Below are 19,857 nucleotides of genomic sequence, written 5' to 3'. Positions count from 1 at the left end.
CGTGGAGTGGAGCCCACCCAAGAAATAATAAGCGGATGTGTACCGAATTCTGCGACCCATTTTAAGATGACAAAACGGAGTTTAGGAATCTGCGCTCGTCGGGCCTTAAAATGCAGAGAAGTTAGAGGAAAGAAGGAATATAGGATGAAAGAAGGGAGGCAATTCGGAAGGTCGGCTGAGAGAAATTAAAAGTTAGATCTGCTGGAGAATTCAGGCTAGTGGGAAAGTATATCTGTGATTTAGATAATAGAGATGCAGTGTCTTAGGTCCATCCACCTATCGAAAAAATGGGAAAGCATGTGATCAATTTTAAGGGGGGGTTTAAAGTATACGTAGTGTACATATGTACATATGTGCTTATTCGGAACTGTTTCGATTGAACGCACGAGCTCGGTGGAGATATATTCAAACTAAAAACACACAGATGCGATTTGTTAGCTTCGGTGTAATGACTCGTTGGCAATATCAGATATTGATCAATCTAATTAATTGTTCGTATTACTCGAGAACAAAAACCACCATCGGGCACAAGCTTCTTGGCCATTTGCCTTAGATGAAAGTCGAAAAAAAAGAAGTTTCGAAGAGTCTAGACCAGAGATAGTGGCCGAAAATGTGACAAGAGAGGCTGTCTCGATGAGAAATTGGTATCCCTAGAGAGGTCCGGACAACAAAGGTAGTGGATTCCTCCGTCATCTCGCGAAAGTCGAAGGGCGTAATCGAAGAGCTATAGCTCAGCTTCAAAAGGAAATATCCGGCTTTGAAATATAACGCCGAACATCGATTCGATTCTCCGGGTATCGCGAGGACCGGACCGGGGGACGCACCGACCTAATCTTACTCCCTATTACAAACTACCGTTAATGAACTTAACGTTATGGCTCTTGAAAGATAGGCCTCTAATAGAAGTGCTTAGAGGAGGTGATGTGGTATCTTGCGGGGTCCTAGAAACGATATTGCGTTTATCGACGACCGCACGGCGGCCTAGTGTGATTGAAGATGACAGCGGGGAGTAAACGGGGAGTTCCATGCTCCATGATGGATCCAGTAACCTATTGGATTTTGCTCAGAATAAAAAATAAAACTAAGAATAAGTTGCGCGGTACTTCAAGGCATCTAGATCTTGTTAAAATTTTACATACCGGTGCTCATTGGAGTCAAAATTTCTTCCTCGACGTCGTGAGTGTTTTAAATTCGTACAGCCTATTTCCCTTTCCACCCATGGATAGCAAGCCAGCATATACGATCTTGAACATGGTCAATATAGGGGACCCCGTTAGTAGGTTTCGATAGAAAAAAAAAAAAAGGTGGTCTTAACCTTAGTGGAATGTTGCATGAAGAACCTGTCCCTCGTGATCACAGAAATTTTGTCAGCTACGGAAGTCTAGAGTTAATACGGGGAATCCCTTCCTAAGTTAAGATATAATATTTGAAATGCCATTTCTATTCCTTATTGCCCACTACCATAAAGACTAAGCAGCCCAATTTGAAAAGCCCCCCCCCCAAGCCCCTCGAAATTCCCTTCGATCTAGCAAAAGAGGACTCCACAGATATGCAAAAGTAGACAAAACGCAGAGCGCATTTCTGATTTTGGTGGACTTGAGCGGCTGAAAGACGAGTTTACTAAATCAAGGACTTGGAATTCGTGCCACAAAATGGCTTTTGTCGCATTAACACGAAACGCCAGTCTATCTATCCATACAGCAGTACGATCTTGAAATATGCGTGTGTCTAGGTTTAGTGAGACAGGAGTATTCTACTACATATCTTAGACTCTACCGTGGAGGAGAACTATTGAAAAATCCTGAGCTGAGTATCATATGTGCCAACGTACCGAGACCAGGTCTCTCGACCCGGGAATTATCAAGAGCAGCTAGCTACCGATACGTATACTGCAACAATGACTCGACCTATTTCAGGAAATTCAAACTGAAGCTGGAAATGTGTTGCCAGAATATATCCTGCTAAGCCCTGCGCAAGCCTTTGTGGTCTTCTTTTTCTATATTTACGATATTCCTAAGCTCGGGAAGCCAGTTTGGGGGTACCCAAACGCTCGGGGATGTCTGCCGCTGACAAGTTGTCCGGCTGAAGTCTCAACCCTTCGACCGAATCAACGCTTGGGACTCCGATATTGTCTCATATCGGCCGGCCGTTACGGCTTTTAGCGATCAAGTTTTCGATCGTAAACACTGGATGATATACGAATCATAACGAAGAAAGGATCACCCGTGGCCAGTCCTGCCGCTTGTTGTTTCTAGTTTAAGAAGGAGGTGTGTAAGGCAAGGATGTACGGGACTCTTGACAGGGCTACCGGATTCAATGACGAGGATTCAAAAACGTAATTATGTCTTTCTTCTCTTGGTATCTAGATCTAAAACGGATAGGTGTCATATTTGCTTTCGCAATTGAATGGATAAGTGTTCGACAATGAGACAGTGGGATGATACACGATAGGGGCATAGTTGATAAGGGATTCCTTGGATAAACCCATCACACCAAGGATATTAGATCCGGTAGATGGAGGTATGTATGGCTGAGGTACTTACGGAAAGTACGAGCCCCTCCTAATGGTAAAATCTCATTCGCAAAAAGACGGCATCGACACCGACGGAATGGGTAGCAATGGTCAGCCGACACGTCGACTAGGCGAGGAATATGGTGTCTTCAGCCGAAACATGCATATCAAAAGAGGCGAGAAAAAAACCGTCGCCTCGAGTATGTCTTTCATCTGTGACGCCGCCAAATACCTAAATTGCTGTCCCGGTCTAGTCTGCTGCGTGTTAAATGATTGACAGGACGCTAAGTTGTGTCGACTGCATGGCAGCTCTACGCACATATCCTCGCCCTGATATGTACTTGCTTGCATTTTCGAGGACACTCAACCAAGAAATCCCGATACGAAAGCATTTCGCTTGATCGTAGTTAGCCCATAACTTCGAATCATGATTGGAAGATTGCTTCCGTGACCCCGATTGCGATTCCGATGCATGGATGTGTATGTATGTATGAATGTCTGGAGGAATGTGGTATTCTCGACCATTCTGGTACGCACGCACACGCAAGCACACACCATCAGCGGGGCGTACATACATAGGCTTGAACCAGCGATTGAGAAATCACTGTTTTTGTGTTTTCTTTTGTGTATGCAGATGCGCCCAACGGATCTAATAATCATGATTAGCAAAGCTGCAATTCAGAGTGGTTCCCCCCCGTGGGACATGATCTCCGTGCATACATAATTACATACCTCCTTGCCGCACCCCAAGAGCTTTCTGGGAAAGGCACACCTCTTGTGCCCAGGCTCGGAAGAAGTGGAACCGGTGGCTCCCAGGGGACCTGCCGGCCGCCCCTACTGAATTGAAACCGGGCGGATCGATCTACCAAACTTGATCAAATCAAGTTCTTGGGAGTTCCTAACTTAACTCCGTTCCACCTCAGCTGGCCGAGGGTTTCCAGACTAAAACACCATGTGAATATGCGTTGGGAATAAATCGAATCAGCAGCTCAAATATCGGTTACATGTTATTGCCCCGTCGCTCTGAAACATTTAGAATTAACTGTCTTTCTACAAAATAGTACATAGGAAACTTCAGGCAACAGACACCCGGTGTTTGGCTTTCTTACTCTCGAAGCCTTGCTGTGGGTCGAACGGATGGAATGATTTCCCAAATGTAACTTCCCACCGTTGAGGTTGTGCGCGAGGCGGGGCGAAATTAATTAGAAAAAGAGGGGAAAAAGCAATGCTTCCCCCCACAGATCAGCGAGTTAGTCCCTTTTAGTCTATGCAAGCTCTCCTCAATTGTGAGAGAGGTTTTAAGCGGACTGCATTGAAAGAAAAAACTTTATGCAAGTACGATTTTATTCACGTCTGGAAATCGACACTAGCCAAAGATAGTGAGTTAACATGCAACTGAAATGCGGTCACCGTTTTCCCGGCGTCTTGCGTGAGAGCTCAAATGGTGCATAGCGGCCGCCGGAGAAATAAAATATTATCAGCATGCACGGTGGACACGGCACACTCGTACTCCAGACTGTAAAAGGTTTTTCGCATGCGTGCTAAGGCTAAATAGGGAGTGGTTTGGAAAGAAACGTGCAGCGCGTGGTCCTAAGCTGATCGACCACACCTTGAAGGAAAACTCGGGCTAGCTCTAAGTCGACATCTTTTTTCCATTAGGCGCCTTTAACGAATCAGATCCAAATGAATTTCAGAAGCCGTGTAAGCACGAGTTCGAAGGATGTTTTTTTCAGACCGATAATCACAAGCTCATCTATTTCTTTTTAGTTTAATTACGAATATTTCTTTATCAAATTTACCAAATTTACCACATTTTCCTTATTTTTATAATTTTATATTATGATTTAGAATAAACCCTTTTATAAACAGGCCTGTCACAAAAAGGGTGTCAACGTCGCTCTGGACCAGGCCTGCTGCAGCATTTGATTTGTGGTCGCGCTCAGGCGAGACCCTTGCATCTATTAAATATTTCATGTTTCGAGAGACGAGACATGTGCGGCAAAGGTGTTTAATTTGTGCAGACCCCTATAGCTTCAGAACGAGGCTCGAGTGATACAGCCGGCGAGGCATGCGCAGATGATTCATGCGAGGTTCTCTTGAAGTTTATTGTTCACCAGGTCCCTGAAAATTGAATGGCTTGGATGCCGCCTTCTGCTTCCGATGTGGATAAATCTTGTTCATACCGATAATAGCCATTTTTACCTTCTTAAAAGATTGTTATACCCAGTCGAAATATATTATTTCCGATAAAATCATATTAGTTAAGGGACGCAGAACCGTTGCATGTTTCGGTTATGATTGCGTATTAGGAGCAACCATGGGTTCATATCGCACTCGGAAAACCTATATTATAACGGAATTAAGAAAATAGTCTTTTCCAAAATGTGGGGACATACAATTAAGTACGCAGAGCATCTATGTACATAATAACAATCAACCGCTGTAAATAGCTCAGCATTGTAAAAAAAAATAAAAAAGAATAAAAATAAAAGAATAAAAATAAAGAGTTCCCTCAAATGCTTTGCAACGTGGTAGGCCAAATCGAAGTCTCGGAAAAGCAGCCGTAGGTTTAAAGGAATAACTCTGATTGGGTTCCAAAAGGCACAGACCCAGCACTATGCCGTCATAATGGCTGGGTTTCACTGGAAATACACCTCGTTAGTAAAGCGCCACACAAACCTTTTCGGTCGGCGACCAGGTGTCATTTGCGCCACATGTTCCGGGACGCTCCTCCAGCAAAAAAATTTCCCATAGCCCGGATGCCCCGCTTTTGTCCCAGTTCCATGTGTTTCTTTCCCACTTCGTCCCGGCTTGATGCCCCCAGTACCGCAAGTCTACTGCGTACTACATATGTACTTGTGATAGCGAGTGCTCTGTAACCGTTTCGCGCATGGGCTTTAGCACATAATTGCACACAGGAATAAGAATGTGGAAATTGAAGGCGTTGATATCACCTTTTTTGATCAGATTTCAGCCAGCCTGTGGCTGAAGCCCACAAGGTCTTTTGGCCGTTAGAAACAGCGGGTCTGGAAAGACAGTTTCCCATTCGAGAACTAACGAATATTCCCAGCTTAAGTCGTTAAATGTCTCACCTGAGACATAATGGGCGTTTGCAGTGAGGCGTGAATTAAACATCACTCGACAGTCTCTTCCCACTAAGGAAGCCATGGAACGCCATAGCTGGTTATATTCTCCGAAAAGATAGGAAAGCGAACCGAGCAGCGTGGTCGTATGATTTAACCACAACGGCGCACTTTGTCACGCCATCTTCCTCCAAAGTTCTGTTCACGGAGTACTCAGCTGTGCACATACTACATATGGGGCAAGGGCCGCATAGCTGTGGCATAACCACTGGCTGCGGGTTGAGAGGTTTGAGTTTTTTCATTCAGTTACTCGACGCAAGTTGTGAACGGCTGAATATCCCAAGACAATGAATCCCACATTTTCAGACAGAACAACCGAGCGGCAGGTGATGGAAACGATTTTTTTTTCTCGTCGCTAAATTATAAATAGGCAGCGACCATCTGGATAGTACATTGAAGCAGTCGGTTGATCATCAGTGATAGAGACGCCGCATTCCGGCTTAGGTCCTTTTTGCTTCTTTAATGCTGTGCTATGTAATAAGGAGGACTTTTTGTAGACTCCCCCAACGGTTTTCCCGAGGACCTGTTTCCTTCTGCCGGGAGTATTTCCCCTTTTGCGTGGAAAGATTTTGAGCATGGGTATGACATCGACACTAGCCCGAAATAGTGGAATATCGCCAACGTTGACCAATCAGACAAAAATGATGTTGAGGAGGTCGGCTGCTGCCGACCGGTATTGATATCAAGGGTTCCAGTACCGGTACGAGCCTAGAGTTTGATGTAACCAGGAAAAAAACTATCTTACTACCTCAAAATTTATATCACAATGCTCGGTCCGTTTTTTGGCAAAAAAAAAACCTGCGATATGATGACCAAAGTCGGATATTTGAAGCTGGCCTGGAAGGTCAACATGTACATACCTTAGCGCTTTGGCGAATGGCCTGGAACGGAGACTATGAGAGGCGAGCTCCAGTTCCAACATTTCAAACCAATCTCCGCTCCCAAGTGTTTAAACGAGGCATGAAAGAAACTGGTCCGGATCGATAACGTACAGGCATATCCCATGTTTGTGAATCGGGTGTCTCTACGGAAAAACACGGTATAGCTACTGGATTTCAGATCTGACATTATTACCCGATAAATCTGCATCCATGGTGAATCGACAGGGGTTTCCGAGATCTTCGATCGTAAGATCGGGAAGGAACGGGGAAAAACGCGCATGCGGGATCAATTGTCGTCGTCAATTCTGCCCGAACCGAGATACCACTTACATATATTGAATCTCCCGCTTCGATAGTTTTTCTTTGCTCAGCCGCTGAAGGAAAGGAGAATCGATCCATCCGATGTTTGCCAATTGTTGGAGAATGTTATGACGAAGTTGGTAGCCTTTCGAGCCGATTTAGAATTCCCGCTATACCACTTTGGCGACCGCCCCATTTTCCTGAAATGGCGAGAGTGGAGCCTATGTTTCCGTAAACCTGAGGAACATGCAAGATTGTCCAATGAGGTGGGCCCTCTGGCTAAATCTTGGGCGGCCAGAACGGTCTGTGGGGTAGCCTGAAATGCAGAATCGGTCTGTGGTTGCACCGCTTGGCTCGCCATTTCCTCTCAAGGTATGCAACCACAGCTTGCATATCGTTGTCCCGGTCGAAAGTTGTCATTGCACATACAGAGTCGTTTTTTTTTCTCTCATTGCTTGCTGCACGAGCATCCGAGATCTTTTCGAATCGTCGTTATCGAGCATCACCCACACGGAACCTGGCGTTTGAACAGCACAGCACCTCCTTTAGACTAGAATTAGCTTGATGATTTGATTCAATCAACCCAAAGCAGAAAAACTCATTCCCCACAAGATATTCATGCATATCGATTTCGAAAGAAGAACCCGCTTCTAGAGACGACCGTATGCACTATACATCACTCGGCCGCGCACCAGGCAGCATTTTTTTTTGTACACATTCAGTTATATCTGCAAGTTGTATGTCAGGCAAGCCCCTTTATTTTCTTTGTTGGACCGCTGGGCGATCGGAGAGTGTCGATACCCGGAAATCGAGTTTGCATGCAATTTGTTGCCTTCGGTGTACCGGTACCACAACATATGCGTCCTAATAGGACGCTCGGGAAGCCCCCAAAGCTTCCAAAACTTCTAAACCCCGATTCCGAGAATCAAGCATTGGCAGTCAAGCTCACTGGTTGATTGCGTTATAAAACTAATTAATACGGCAAAGTACTGTCATAACAGGAAAGTCCTAGAGCTAAAACTGTCCGTATTGGGCCCCGCACAACGAACCCCGAGTGGCAAATTTTCAAGTCCAAAATTCCACAACGTCCTATGAATTCATGAAGCAGCGTAGCAAGTGTCCAAGTTCAAGATTGGCGGGTATTCCGGTCTTAGACTAAAATGCACAGATTAAACTTTGGCGACACTTACAGAAGTGATCGTAACGTTCTGGGTTAATGATCGTTAAGATCATTCCCCAATTGAATTCGAAGAAAGCCACCCGATGCACGATCCTCTCGTTATCACAGTGCATCACCTAGGCCAGGGTTCAGCTGAAGTTATGTAGGTCCAGGCGTAGGAAAATGCTCCGATGTTTTGCTTCTTGCTCGATACATCCAATTCCCCAGAGCTACAACAGTGCTGACGTTGCAAAGAATGTGAAAGGGCCACGCACGAGCCGAGGCCTTGCGAGCTTGTCATGGTTCGGAAGCAGGGAAACAGCCAGGATATCCGCAGCTGTGTTGCTTCAACCTTTCTTCAAAAGAAATGCTCTGCATCATTTAATAGGCTGGTTGAATATTCCCCTTGGCTGGGCGGTCAACCTCAAGCTAGCGTCCGTTTAATCATGATTTTATGGAATCGACAAATCCTAATTCTCATGAAATACCCCGTGGGAATTATGTTTCTCAGTCGCAAGTTGGTTAGATCTAAAACTAACGTGCAGGCATAGATCTGGAGTCGCCAATCGAGATCGAATCTTGAATATTGAGCTGGGGTTTACTAGATTTCCGCTTCTGTGCAGCATTGATCATGGGCCTAATATTTTCAAAATACCTAAACACACCCTTAGATCCCAGATAAACCAGCTACCCTTGAGTATTGCCGCTCTCTTGAAACGCCGAGAAGTAGTTGATGTAAAACTACTAGACAAATTATGTGTAAGTTCTATCAGACTTACCAGAGTTTGGGGGGATCTTCGCAGAAGGATGTGGATGCACAGGGGAATCGACCTCGACCTCGCCGTCTTTTCTCTTGCCTATCAGGGCCGACGAACGGGTCTTTTTTCTGTAGAAGTTCAGGTCCTCCCGGGAGCTTCCCTGGCTGCTCGCTAGGTTTCTTTGACTTTACGTCGAGAAGAATTCAAGGAAAAAAGAGCGACTTTCCTGCAGTGTCAATCGTATATCCGTTATCCAGCCTCTTCTTGCCGGCAACCAAAACGACCTTTTTGGCAACGGCACAAGGGTGAGGATCTACCCCCCTCGGCACGAATGACATGTCTATACCCATAAAATCTTTTCACTCTTATCCTCATATATGATTGGGTGATATATTGCGTCCGGGTTTTGCCTTGAGGGAAATATTGTAAAGTTTTAGGTACCTGTACGTATGTATGTAATTATGCTATCTTGGAACCAGAGGCACGCATTTATCAATATGGTAAGACAATAGCTACGAATCAGTTGGACTGACTATGTTTTGATCACACTCAAACTGACATATCAATGTATACTGAAGTATTTCTTGCAATGAGACTTAATGATGTTGCATACATGTACTTAGTGGGCAGGGAATCCATGACAATTAGACATAACACAGCTGTTGGCTTCTAGATTACACTGGTCTATCGGTATAACAGTACATATGAAATGGGTCAGTACTATTTCGTTACGTCTGTTGGAGCTACCTAAAACAAGTATAACCGCAATGTATAGGTCTAAGAATGTCAACAACTAAGCCGTTGTCCATCACAAAAAAAAAAAAAAATCTCCGAGGTGGAGTGAAAATTGCTTCCAGCGAGGGGTAAACTAGCTAATGCAATGGAAATAGCTTTTTTAAAAAACCAAAAAATTTCCCGCAGGTGGAAAACAGGCCCGTGGAAGAAACAGCCATCTCTTTTCTTACTCGTCGTGCTACCACCAAGGCACATTCCATAATGTGCTGGCGCTACCGTTTTTTCTTCGTGACCGGTTATTAGAGTTTAGGCCACACTGCTCTTCAGCGTGATAGCCCATCCGGGTTGTGGCCCATATGCATTAGTTAGTAGCAGGTGAACGAAGCGCCCATCTGGCGATGTTGGAGTCTCACACAACCTTGGAATGATGATTTGAGTATGTTGATTATAATACGGAGACACGAGTAAAGTGTTGATATCCTCAAAATGTGTTTTTGTGGTAAGTTGTTCAAGTTTTAGATACACCACTAATTGTTGGTACAGACCCCGAAGATTCATGAGGTTGACAAAAAAAAAAGGATAAGATGGAGAGAGCCAACTATAGGCCAGTGGTTGAGTAACATTGGTAATGGTGATCAAAAATCACCTACTATACAGTTATTAAGAAAGGAGCCCAAGAACGCCGTAGAAATCTGACATGAGATGGAGTGAGAAAATGAATCAGGCAAAGGAGATAGGTATTCCGCCCAAGCAGCAATAGCGATAAAAATGCACAATGTCGACGCAGTAAAAAAAAAGACCTGTCAGACTCCGTTCCCTGAGTTCCCTTCCAAAATGGATGATAGAAAAACAAAAACATGAGAGGGTGAAAGAAAACCGAATGCCCAGATTAATTCCCGGGCAAAGGAAAAGTATTTATAAGAAAAATGATGTGTGAGCATGTCGTCCACAACGTAGGGAATAAAAAGGCATATAAAAGGACGATATCGCTAATAAAACAGTTGAAGTGGGCGTGCGTGGAAGTCTACTAGCAATTATGAGGATAGTGTTGCAATAGTTATTATAGGAGAATGCTAGATAGAGTCATCCTCTGATCCTTATTAGGGCCTTCAGGAGAAAGCGGCGTAGCCGGAAGAGTTGGGAATGATACTGTAACCGGAGTAGATGGAGGGTGTGCAATATGCTTCGGTTCTGTAATTCGGAAAGATTGTGAAAGCTCTGCAAGTTGTGCAAGATACCCACCATGCTCTTGAGAGGGTCTATGAGCAAGAGGGCTGTGTAGGTATGCCTTCTCGCACTGTGTCGCTTGTGGGTACCTTCTTTCCTCGAGAGGGTGAGGAAGGCTTCGCCTGCGGTCCTCATAGGAAAGACCTTGGAGATGCGGGGTTTGATGGGAATACCCAGAAGGGGCTCTATTCACCAGAGGTGGCAAGTTAACATCAACTGCAGGCGAGGCAGGTAGCCTGGGAGAAGTTGAATTTGGTGAAATCGAATCCATAGTCAAAGCAGGAGTTGTTTCTTTTGACCCTCTCCTCGACATTGAAATCGAAAGAGGGGGTGAAAGCAGAGCAGGTTCGACGTAGTGCCTCTGGGAATGAGTCGATGGGATAAGAGTTGGATGATGAGGCGAATGCTGCTGGGGACTACCATTGAAAGGAGGCGAGTGCGGCATAGGCTCGATGGATACTAGCTTATATGCTCGCTCCTGTTCTACCGATGAGCGACCTGCTTCAATCTGTTTTTGTCGTATACACATTCGCTTCCGTCGATTCATGCCACCGTTCCACCAGTTTTTGACCGCATTGTCACTTCTGCCTTTTAGTCTTCGAGCAATCTCCGCCCAACGCTTTCCCATTTCAGCGACAAGCTGTTCTATTAAAGCACCTTCCTCTGGTGTGATTGGGTCACGGTTGAGCTGAGGCTTGAGGTTCTGATGAAACCGTTCTCTGCACTGCTTTGGCGACCTCGTTCCAACAAGTTGTGATATCCGTACCCAGTTGTGGGCTCCGAATCTTTGGACTAAAGACACTAGGTTTGCATCTTCTAAAGGAGACCACGGCCCCCGACGTTGCTGCATGATTGTAGATTTGAAGGTTTTGAAGAATCACGATCGGGTGTATTCAAAGTAAATATATAATCTCTTCCCTGCCTTTGATTCAATTTTTGTCTATTTCTTTTTGTGTTTCTTTGAGGATATGTCGTGCAACCGCTCGATGGCCCGACTAGGAGTTAATATAAAATCAGTATTGACATGACATGACAACGCAAACTTGATTGAGAAGGGTCATGTCAAGAATTACCTTAGAAGAATATGTTCCAGATAGATGTGCGGTAAGAGAAGTAACGGTGTGATTCAAGATGGGGAACTAGCTGTGTGTATATATGCAGAGGAAGAATATTATAGTGTGGAGATATGAACTCGATGGTGATTATATAGGTAGAGTGGTTTTATTTCAGCGTACAAGCGAACGGGAAGACGGCGGGAGAAGGGTATATGTATTTGAACTCTCAAAGTATGCAAAGGAAAAGAAACGAAACTAATGGATAATATGCAAATGCGTACGTCTTGGGTGCTTATAGTTCCGCTCCTGGGCTCCTGCCCAAGGTGTGGACATGAAATTTCGTCCACCTTTGGGAGAAAAAACACCCCATTCTCCTAAGAAAAGCTGCATAGGCTTTCTATTCCCTGTGTGTACAGAGTGGAGAAAAAAGAAAGGTGTATACAGGGCGAACAGGGAAGCCGCCACGGGGGCTACCCTTGAGCCATGGGCATTGGATCCGGGAATACCGGGATGTTGGCAAAAAAAGCACACCTCCGTCAGAAGCACAATAGGCCGCTTGGCAAAAGCAAAGGTAAACAGAATCGCTAAGGGAAGAGAAGAATTCAAACAACTGTGAGGCTAAGGCTGAAAAGGCCGTGGGACCCGCCGTCAAGGAAATTAAGACTTGACGATGACGATGTGGAGGCAGCAAACAGTTTGCTTTTTCATCGAGCTAGTTTTATTTTATTTTTTATGTTTTATTCTTTTTTTTTCTGCGGCGCTTTGGCTAGTCAAAGTTCACCATCAAATCACAAACCTCGTATCGCATTTACACGGGCCCTTTGAGTACCAGAACTTGACGATATCACGGGGATGGAAATTGGACTATCGGATGGGGAATTCGAAAGCCACTTTTCTCGCATGTACTATAGTCCAGAATCCCAATCCATGTAAAACTGTTGAGAATTTATTGAGCGACCAAAGCTAACCTGTGGCGTTTAAAGGTCTACTTTCTCGAGTCAAGAGAAACAGAGCGAGCAAAGATCGGATTTGGTAATAGTACGTAGGGGGGTTTCATGAAAAGTGTATATTCATCGATCAGAGTTCCTATCGCGCTAGAGAATGTGCTACTCACGATCGAAGCCAACGTGATTGTACGAAATGGACTAAAATCGTGGGATACATTGCCAGACAAGTTACATACATGAACTCTATCCGGTTTGCTGGGGAGAGGTATTCGATCGTCGACGTTTCTGTAACGCAGCTGGCACCCAGCTCAAGAAGAACTGGGTTTGCTTCTTGCTTCCTGCTCCATGTCCGCTTGGCCTTCCTGATAATGTCTAGTGGGGATCGGAGATGCTCGTTATGCAAATCTGATATTGCCATCAATCCGATCTCCCGAGTATGTTGTTAGAAGTCAGGGCGGGACCTTGCCAAGGCTTATCCTCTCGATTCTCGATACAAAATAGCTTGAAATTCCATTTCCTGCTGAGTTCAACTGAGTCTCATACACTAGTCAGTACTCCACATTGTGGCCTAATTAATTTGAATCGAGATTTAACTTAACCGCGCAATTCTCCCAAGCGGGTTGTTTAAGCTTAGCTTCAGGGAAAGCGGCATCTTCTAAAGAAAGTAGTAAAGTCACAGGCTCCTGAAACACAACTTGTTAAAATTACCGATCTCAAAAACCAAAATGGCTAAAATTAAAAGAAAACGGCAGAACTTTTCAGACTCCTGATTCCGGATTTGCCATATGGGTTCAGCCGAGTTTTCCAGGTACAATGTGGGATTGTACCCATAGGAATATTCCAGCCTTGCCGTGAGGGGATCTGTTGCATGTAGGAAACAGACTCTACATATGTAAGCCATCTCATTCCATCTTTAGAGAGATCCCTTCTTGATTTTGGAGTGTTCTGAACTGATTATATAAATCTAGTGTTCTTTCCTTCGAGAGAATGCTCAACATTGACATATGTGGAAATGGGCTACCACGTCATCTCAAAATTCCTAAGATTTTATACCAACTGAAGACCATGTAGCACAGTAGTCCAATTCTCAAGAGTCTATAATTACGTATAGGTATTATGCTTTTATGAGGGGTCGGAGCCGCTGGGTCTTCGTGACACTAGGATTTACTCTTGGGTTTATGCATCCAATGATGTGGAACCTTTTTACATAGCACTTTTAACGGATTCCGTCAAGATCACACAAAATCGGAATCCAGCTGGCAAAACCCCTTGACAACCCGAAGGTCTGGATGCGGCCGAAAGCCTTTTCCATCGTCTATCCCGCAGGCATATGCTTGTTGAGTCCTCCGGTCTGCCGATTTTCGTCACAAGTCGGTGTGATCGAAAACGGCGCTAACTAAAGGGTCGAGTTCCTCTCCCATTCGGCTGCTTGATGCAACGCCGGTTCTAACGGTATTTACCGAGGCAGCAGATGGATGTCGGTTACATACTAGTATACTACGTAGCAGAGCGTCTGATATCCAGCAGCCCCCGCCAAGGTTGGCCAGCTCGAGAGGATAAGGAAGGAGGTCGCCGATGAAAATCAATACAGAGGTCTTAACTGGGGTGATGGAGAGAACCCACTGCCAGATTGGGGACGATTGTGGCGCATTCGAGTTGAACCCATGCCAAAAAGAGATTAACTTTGGAACCTGACATTGGCAGCTGTTTTTTTTCCCCGGGCTGCTTTCGTCTCTTCGTCGCTCCTTCGGGGTGGTCACTGCCAAATGGAGGAATATTAGTCCTAGCGGACGATCTGGCGGCGGAGATAGAAGTCTCTTCTCGTCCCAGCGCTCCGCATGATAATACTTAAGTATGTATGCGTATGTATAGTTGGCTCATTGATTGACATATTATGGAGACTAGCTAAGCAGCCTTCAGTAGGCTCCCGCCAAATCTTTAATAATTGCAGATCGTATATGTTCATTGGAACGTGAAGAACACGCGATATCTTCCCCTTCCAAGTGGATTCATCGTTCGGGATGGCTATGTACATATGTATGTATATTGGCGCCCGCAAAAGCTAAAGCCTCGGCCGATTTGGGTCGTGGTACCCACTTGCTTGTATTGGCTTCGGACTGCACTTAAGAGTCCAAGGGTATTTCCACTACGTCATAGCTAGTCCCAATCTAAAATGAGTCCACCAATAATCAGGAGTCGTCCCGCGTGTCTTTGATAGTAAAGTATTGCCTTTCGATGAAATGGTTAGGGGTAGGCGAAATGAGTGTTCAGAACGCCAGGGTCCCTCCAATAGTGGAGCTCTTGGCCAAGTCGGATCACGGTCTAGATCTCAACGGCCGGGATGTTTGTTAGCACAACATTTGCTATATCCCTGGCGTCCAAGCAGGGCAAGTTTTCTTCTGGGGAAGTTCCAGCAAACATGCAAGATGGAAGGCAGCTTTGATGTTTTCTTGAGACATGCCCGCATCGGCTAAACGGACAGTTTCGAAAGGGTTTGGAATGTAGAGTCCTCTTCACTCTCTTCACAAGATCCTTCTAGGGACATCCACGTCGCAATATAGGTTCTTATATTAATAGCTGCCCGTATCGTGGGTCACTCATAATGCACGATGTCCTTTAAGATCGAAACGGATATCCTTCGGGTGTGGGGATGCAATGCTTCGGATCTGGTCCACAGGTGTACAGTTTGTTTGCCGCAGCATTGATGATTGCTTTCAACGGTTTTGATACGATCCTGCAGCTAATTAGAATTAGAGGAAGCCTATCCAAACATTTGACTTCTTTTGGTGACTAAAACAACAAACGGTTTCCCTTTTCCAGAGGCAATCTTGGGCGGCATTTCTCCCAACCGCCAGCGTGCGACCAGCTTCCGTTGAGATCTGAAGGTATTCCTGATACGGCTAGCGGGCATTCTTATCCCGCACAATTATTGGGCCCAATCTTCGTTCTCTTGTATGGACCCACCCCAAAAATAGGCTCTCAGATCTTGATCTAACCAACGGCCTTCGATCTTGCAATTTCGTCATCCAATCAGAGAACAAATAGATATCCCGTCGTGCAGACTGATGCTTGGCGGCCTGGAGTTGCACGATACGCGATTTTCGGTTGAATCGAGCAGATGTCATACCACTCACGGATGCTCCCAGAACCCTTGGAAGATAAAAAATTAAAAATTAAAACAATCGGCTCTTGGGAAACTCTCCGATTGTTGAAGAATTGGGAGTGGATGAGATGTGCCGTTGGCCAGGTTTGCATACATGCATATCGCTAGGCCGCAGAATTTGAGCACTGTGCAATCTGCATTGCAAGGTGTAGATGTTGGTTATTTCGAAATTTTTCGTTAATCGCATCACGCTGTTGGGTATTAGCTAAGCAACTCGATGCTAGGAATTCTAAAAGCCTTCTTCCAAGCTCAATAGGCACATACCCCACTTCTGCTGATACATACAACTAGGGTAATAGGAGAAAGGGGTGCCGACTTCGAATCCAATTGGCCGGAATATCATATCCTAGAAGTTCGATCAACTTCAGCAAAACCGAGAGTACACAAAGATCTGGGTATCTTAACTTAAGTTATGCGGGCTCGATTTGAGAAACGACATGGTATTCCAATCGACCAAATCATTTTGCCCGAGCCGCCTCGTATGAATTTGAACACTGGGAAAACACACAGGGCTTTCGCCCCGTTTATTTAGGCTGGACACAGATCTGAAAGATTAGTGCGAATCTGACCCTGCGGCAGTGAAACGTCTGGATTGCTTATGTACCAGGAGATGCGCCAGGGAACAAATTTTTTTCGATCACATTCAACCAAGTGAAGCTACTCGCGGGCCCCACTTTTCAACTTGGCAGTTTCTGTGGGCACAAATGTATCTTGACGCTTCGAATCGACCAGAAACGATACAGGAGGCGACGAGTCCAGATGTGGAAGGGATCAACAGCGCCTTCGGGTTTGAAAGCATTTCCGTCTTTCGCCGACTTAAGCTCAGGCAAGAGTTCTTCACCTTGCGAACTCCTGCCCGGATTTAATATGGGTTAAATAGTTCCCCCCTCCCTTAAAACCCTTTGGTGGGCCTCGAGGCATGGATGTTGATACTAAAATACTGAGACCAGAATATCGAAATTTCGATGCCCCCCAAGCTTTTCAACTTACAATTTGGCTGTTGGTTTCTCGTACGACTTTGGTGACGTTTAATTGGGTCCAAAATTGACTTTGTGACATTTGCAGCTGCACCGACTCACTAGTCTTCAGTATGCATCGGCTCCATTTGGTTGCAACTGCAATGTGGTTGACTATTCTGTAAACCTGCCCGGTTATCACCACATAGCTTTCGTAAAGAGAGGCACATTTGGGATAACCTTCTGCATGCATATGCCTACAGCCCAGGGGCCTTCCGGCTACCATCAAGCCGCCCTGTCGATGTGGACGAACACAAACAGGACATTCTCTGTTCCCTACTTGGCTGTACATGCATAGCTAGCGTGTTTAATGACCGTATTGGTTGCACGTTTCAAGTTGTGATAATCGTGTTCAATTTCCAGATCTTTAGGGCTTGCTCAAGAGCAAGAGTGGGCCAGCGCCTTGTTGTCCACCCCGCTCGAGAAGTTTGCAATGATCATGAGAGGCCCCCCTCCCATTCACGAAGCACCCGCAGACATGATTTCGTTGTAGATTTACCAAATGCACGCCTTTGATACAGATTTATTGGGGCTCTAGGCCTTTTGCCTAACTCGAAAATGATCTTTTTGGCTGATGGCTTGCCTGGTTAGAGCGGATATATTATTAAATCCTCCTGGAGAAATCGAATCATATCACTTGACACCCCTCCATTTCGACGACCACGAACCGACGGTGCATGATGCATTGATGCAAAATGCCTGCATTTAATCGTTCAGGCGAGTAATCAAAAGAAGAAAAAAATAACATCCTAGGGGTGGTGTTCATAATAGCTACAGGTCGCGATAACGGCGCGCTCTCGACCCGGATTACGCCCTCGGATTACGCCCTCGGAAGCCGTGGGCTGGATAGAGTACTAGGATATCTACGGGAGGCTGGTCGCCCCTCCCGGCTCAGACATATTTCGTACGACAGGTGATATTGTATGTGGACCAAACTGTCATGTGGGATTGATGCACAAGTTAACGTTGCTGGTACTTGGGGACCTCTTTTCGGGGAATATTTCATGCCGATGATCTTCTAACATACGGGATCGATTGCTTGTTGGACTGACCAGTCAACTTGTTGCTTGAAATGCAGGTTGTAAAACAGGTCAGATGGAAAACTTTTAGTTGGTTTGTTTACTACCTGATGTAACAAGGTTCCCATTATATTCGTAGCCTTTCTCATAGGTCCATTCAGCGCGGGCCCAAGCCCGGAGATCAACATGAGGTATATCAATTCTCGGCGGTATGCTCCCGTAAAGACCGCTCTAAATGAACTGGCAGGTAATTAAAAGTAATAAACTGACGGAGGGCCGTTGGAAATAACCCTCTACATCCGACGGAGCCATCCTAGGCTGGATCCTCGAGAGGGATATTTGGGAAGGTATAGCATGTATGGACGTTATAAGATTGGCTCGCCTGTAAGAAGCTAGTACAAGACACAGTGACTCCTGGCCCTTGTCGGTGACCGTCTTTGATCGGTTGCCTCTACTTTGGACTTAGACTTGCAAAATTTTCTCCCGTGTGTCGAGTCCCGCGGTCCATCTTGGATTTTCAGAAAGAAAGGAAATATGAGGGCCGAGAGTCTAATTCCAACATTGTGAGCTTGCTAGATACTTAAGTGTGTGTATTTGAGTAATATTTAGCTAATACCAACTAGATATTTAAGACGTATGTAACAAGCGTACTCCTTATGTCGGCTATAACTAGATAACTGCATAATTTCTTAAGGTCTCTGAGATAGCCAGAACCGAGTCCCCATGCATTGATATGTCAAGAAACCCTCAATCTCAATGGGTTTAAAACTTTCTCAAGGAATATGCCGCACGGAAATTCAAGGTAACTGAGAGATCGAACATGGACGGAGTGTTGATAGTGCAGGGAGTGTCTAGATCTAGAACATACATACACAAATCAATTTGCATATTTCATACAATCATGCATTTTGGCCTAAGTCGATAGTTCTGTCTCTAATCTTCTTAAGACATGGAACTCTTAACAAATCTAGCACATGTAGTGATACCATCTGTTAACATGTTCACGAATAATAGATAGACATTAAACTGCACATCAATCCTGCCAGATGGCACAAATTTTTATCATAAGTTTATTGATCGACCTAAGTAACTTCCAACACGCGTACTTCGTATCTAATGTTCAAATACCCAGCTAGCTACACTACGCGGATGAGGCCTTTTTGGCTGCCGTTTGCACTATGTGTAGACTAGTATACTATGATCTAGCTCGTGAAAGATATGCATATATGGAACCATTACACTCATTCTAGAGAGTTGGTTTCCGGGCGGAAGCTCTTTCTGGTCTGTTTCGGATACAGAACCATTGGATTCGGGGCCCATAATGCCATGGCTTGCTAGTTTATTTGTCCTCCCATGCCATCCCTGCTATAGATGTCCAAAAACCGATGATCATCATACGTTTAAAAGAATAGTTCGAAAGAAACGCTAAAAAAGACGTAGATACACCACTATCCGTGTGATGTTCTCGAGACTTCTGCCTAGGCGTCAGCTCTTCGCCGGAAATGGATTGTTGACATGCAAAACACATTCCTAAGGGTGGCAGCTTCATTCGATTGTTGCACGGGAAGCCAGAATAGCCCCATTAGCCTTGAATCGGAACGACCGTGGGGGCGGTGTTATTTTTGCAAACGCAGGCGAATACGAGGCGATATCGTCATAGGAGCAAGACCTAAGGCTGATTGTATATTCGCGGAGGCGATGGCTATGGAACTGATCGCTTTTGTCACACAGTACACGGGATCGGACAGGATCGGCTAAGAAGTTCTTCAGTACCCCGAGATTCCCTGATTCAGGAGACAAGTCGGTTTTGGTCAGTTATACTAGTCAAAAGCAAGAGACAAAACGCTATAGTGTCTAGCGTAGAGTACTTAGCTACATATCTTGAGCTACCCCTCACTTTTCTTTTCATTCATTGTTGGATCTCAGCCACCGCATAAACAAT

General features: G+C 45.1%; 1 protein-coding gene across 1 annotated transcript; it reads right to left on the bottom strand.

Annotated features, from left to right (window-relative positions):
* Window positions 1-10,548: 10,548 nt before the first annotated feature.
* On the bottom strand, window positions 10,549-11,565 carry AOL_s00097g46 (uncharacterized protein; the record flags this gene model as incomplete). Its single annotated transcript, XM_011125879.1, has 1 exon — window positions 10,549-11,565. The coding sequence occupies one exon, from the start codon at window positions 11,563-11,565 to the stop codon at window positions 10,549-10,551; it is 1,017 nt and encodes a 338-aa protein (XP_011124181.1).
* Window positions 11,566-19,857: the final 8,292 nt, after the last annotated feature.

The sequence above is a fragment of the Orbilia oligospora genome (genome assembly GCF_000225545.1).
Source record: "Orbilia oligospora ATCC 24927 unplaced genomic scaffold scaffold00097, whole genome shotgun sequence".
NCBI lineage: Eukaryota > Fungi > Ascomycota > Orbiliomycetes > Orbiliales > Orbiliaceae > Orbilia > Orbilia oligospora.
This window is presented reverse-complemented; position numbering and strand designations above follow the sequence as displayed.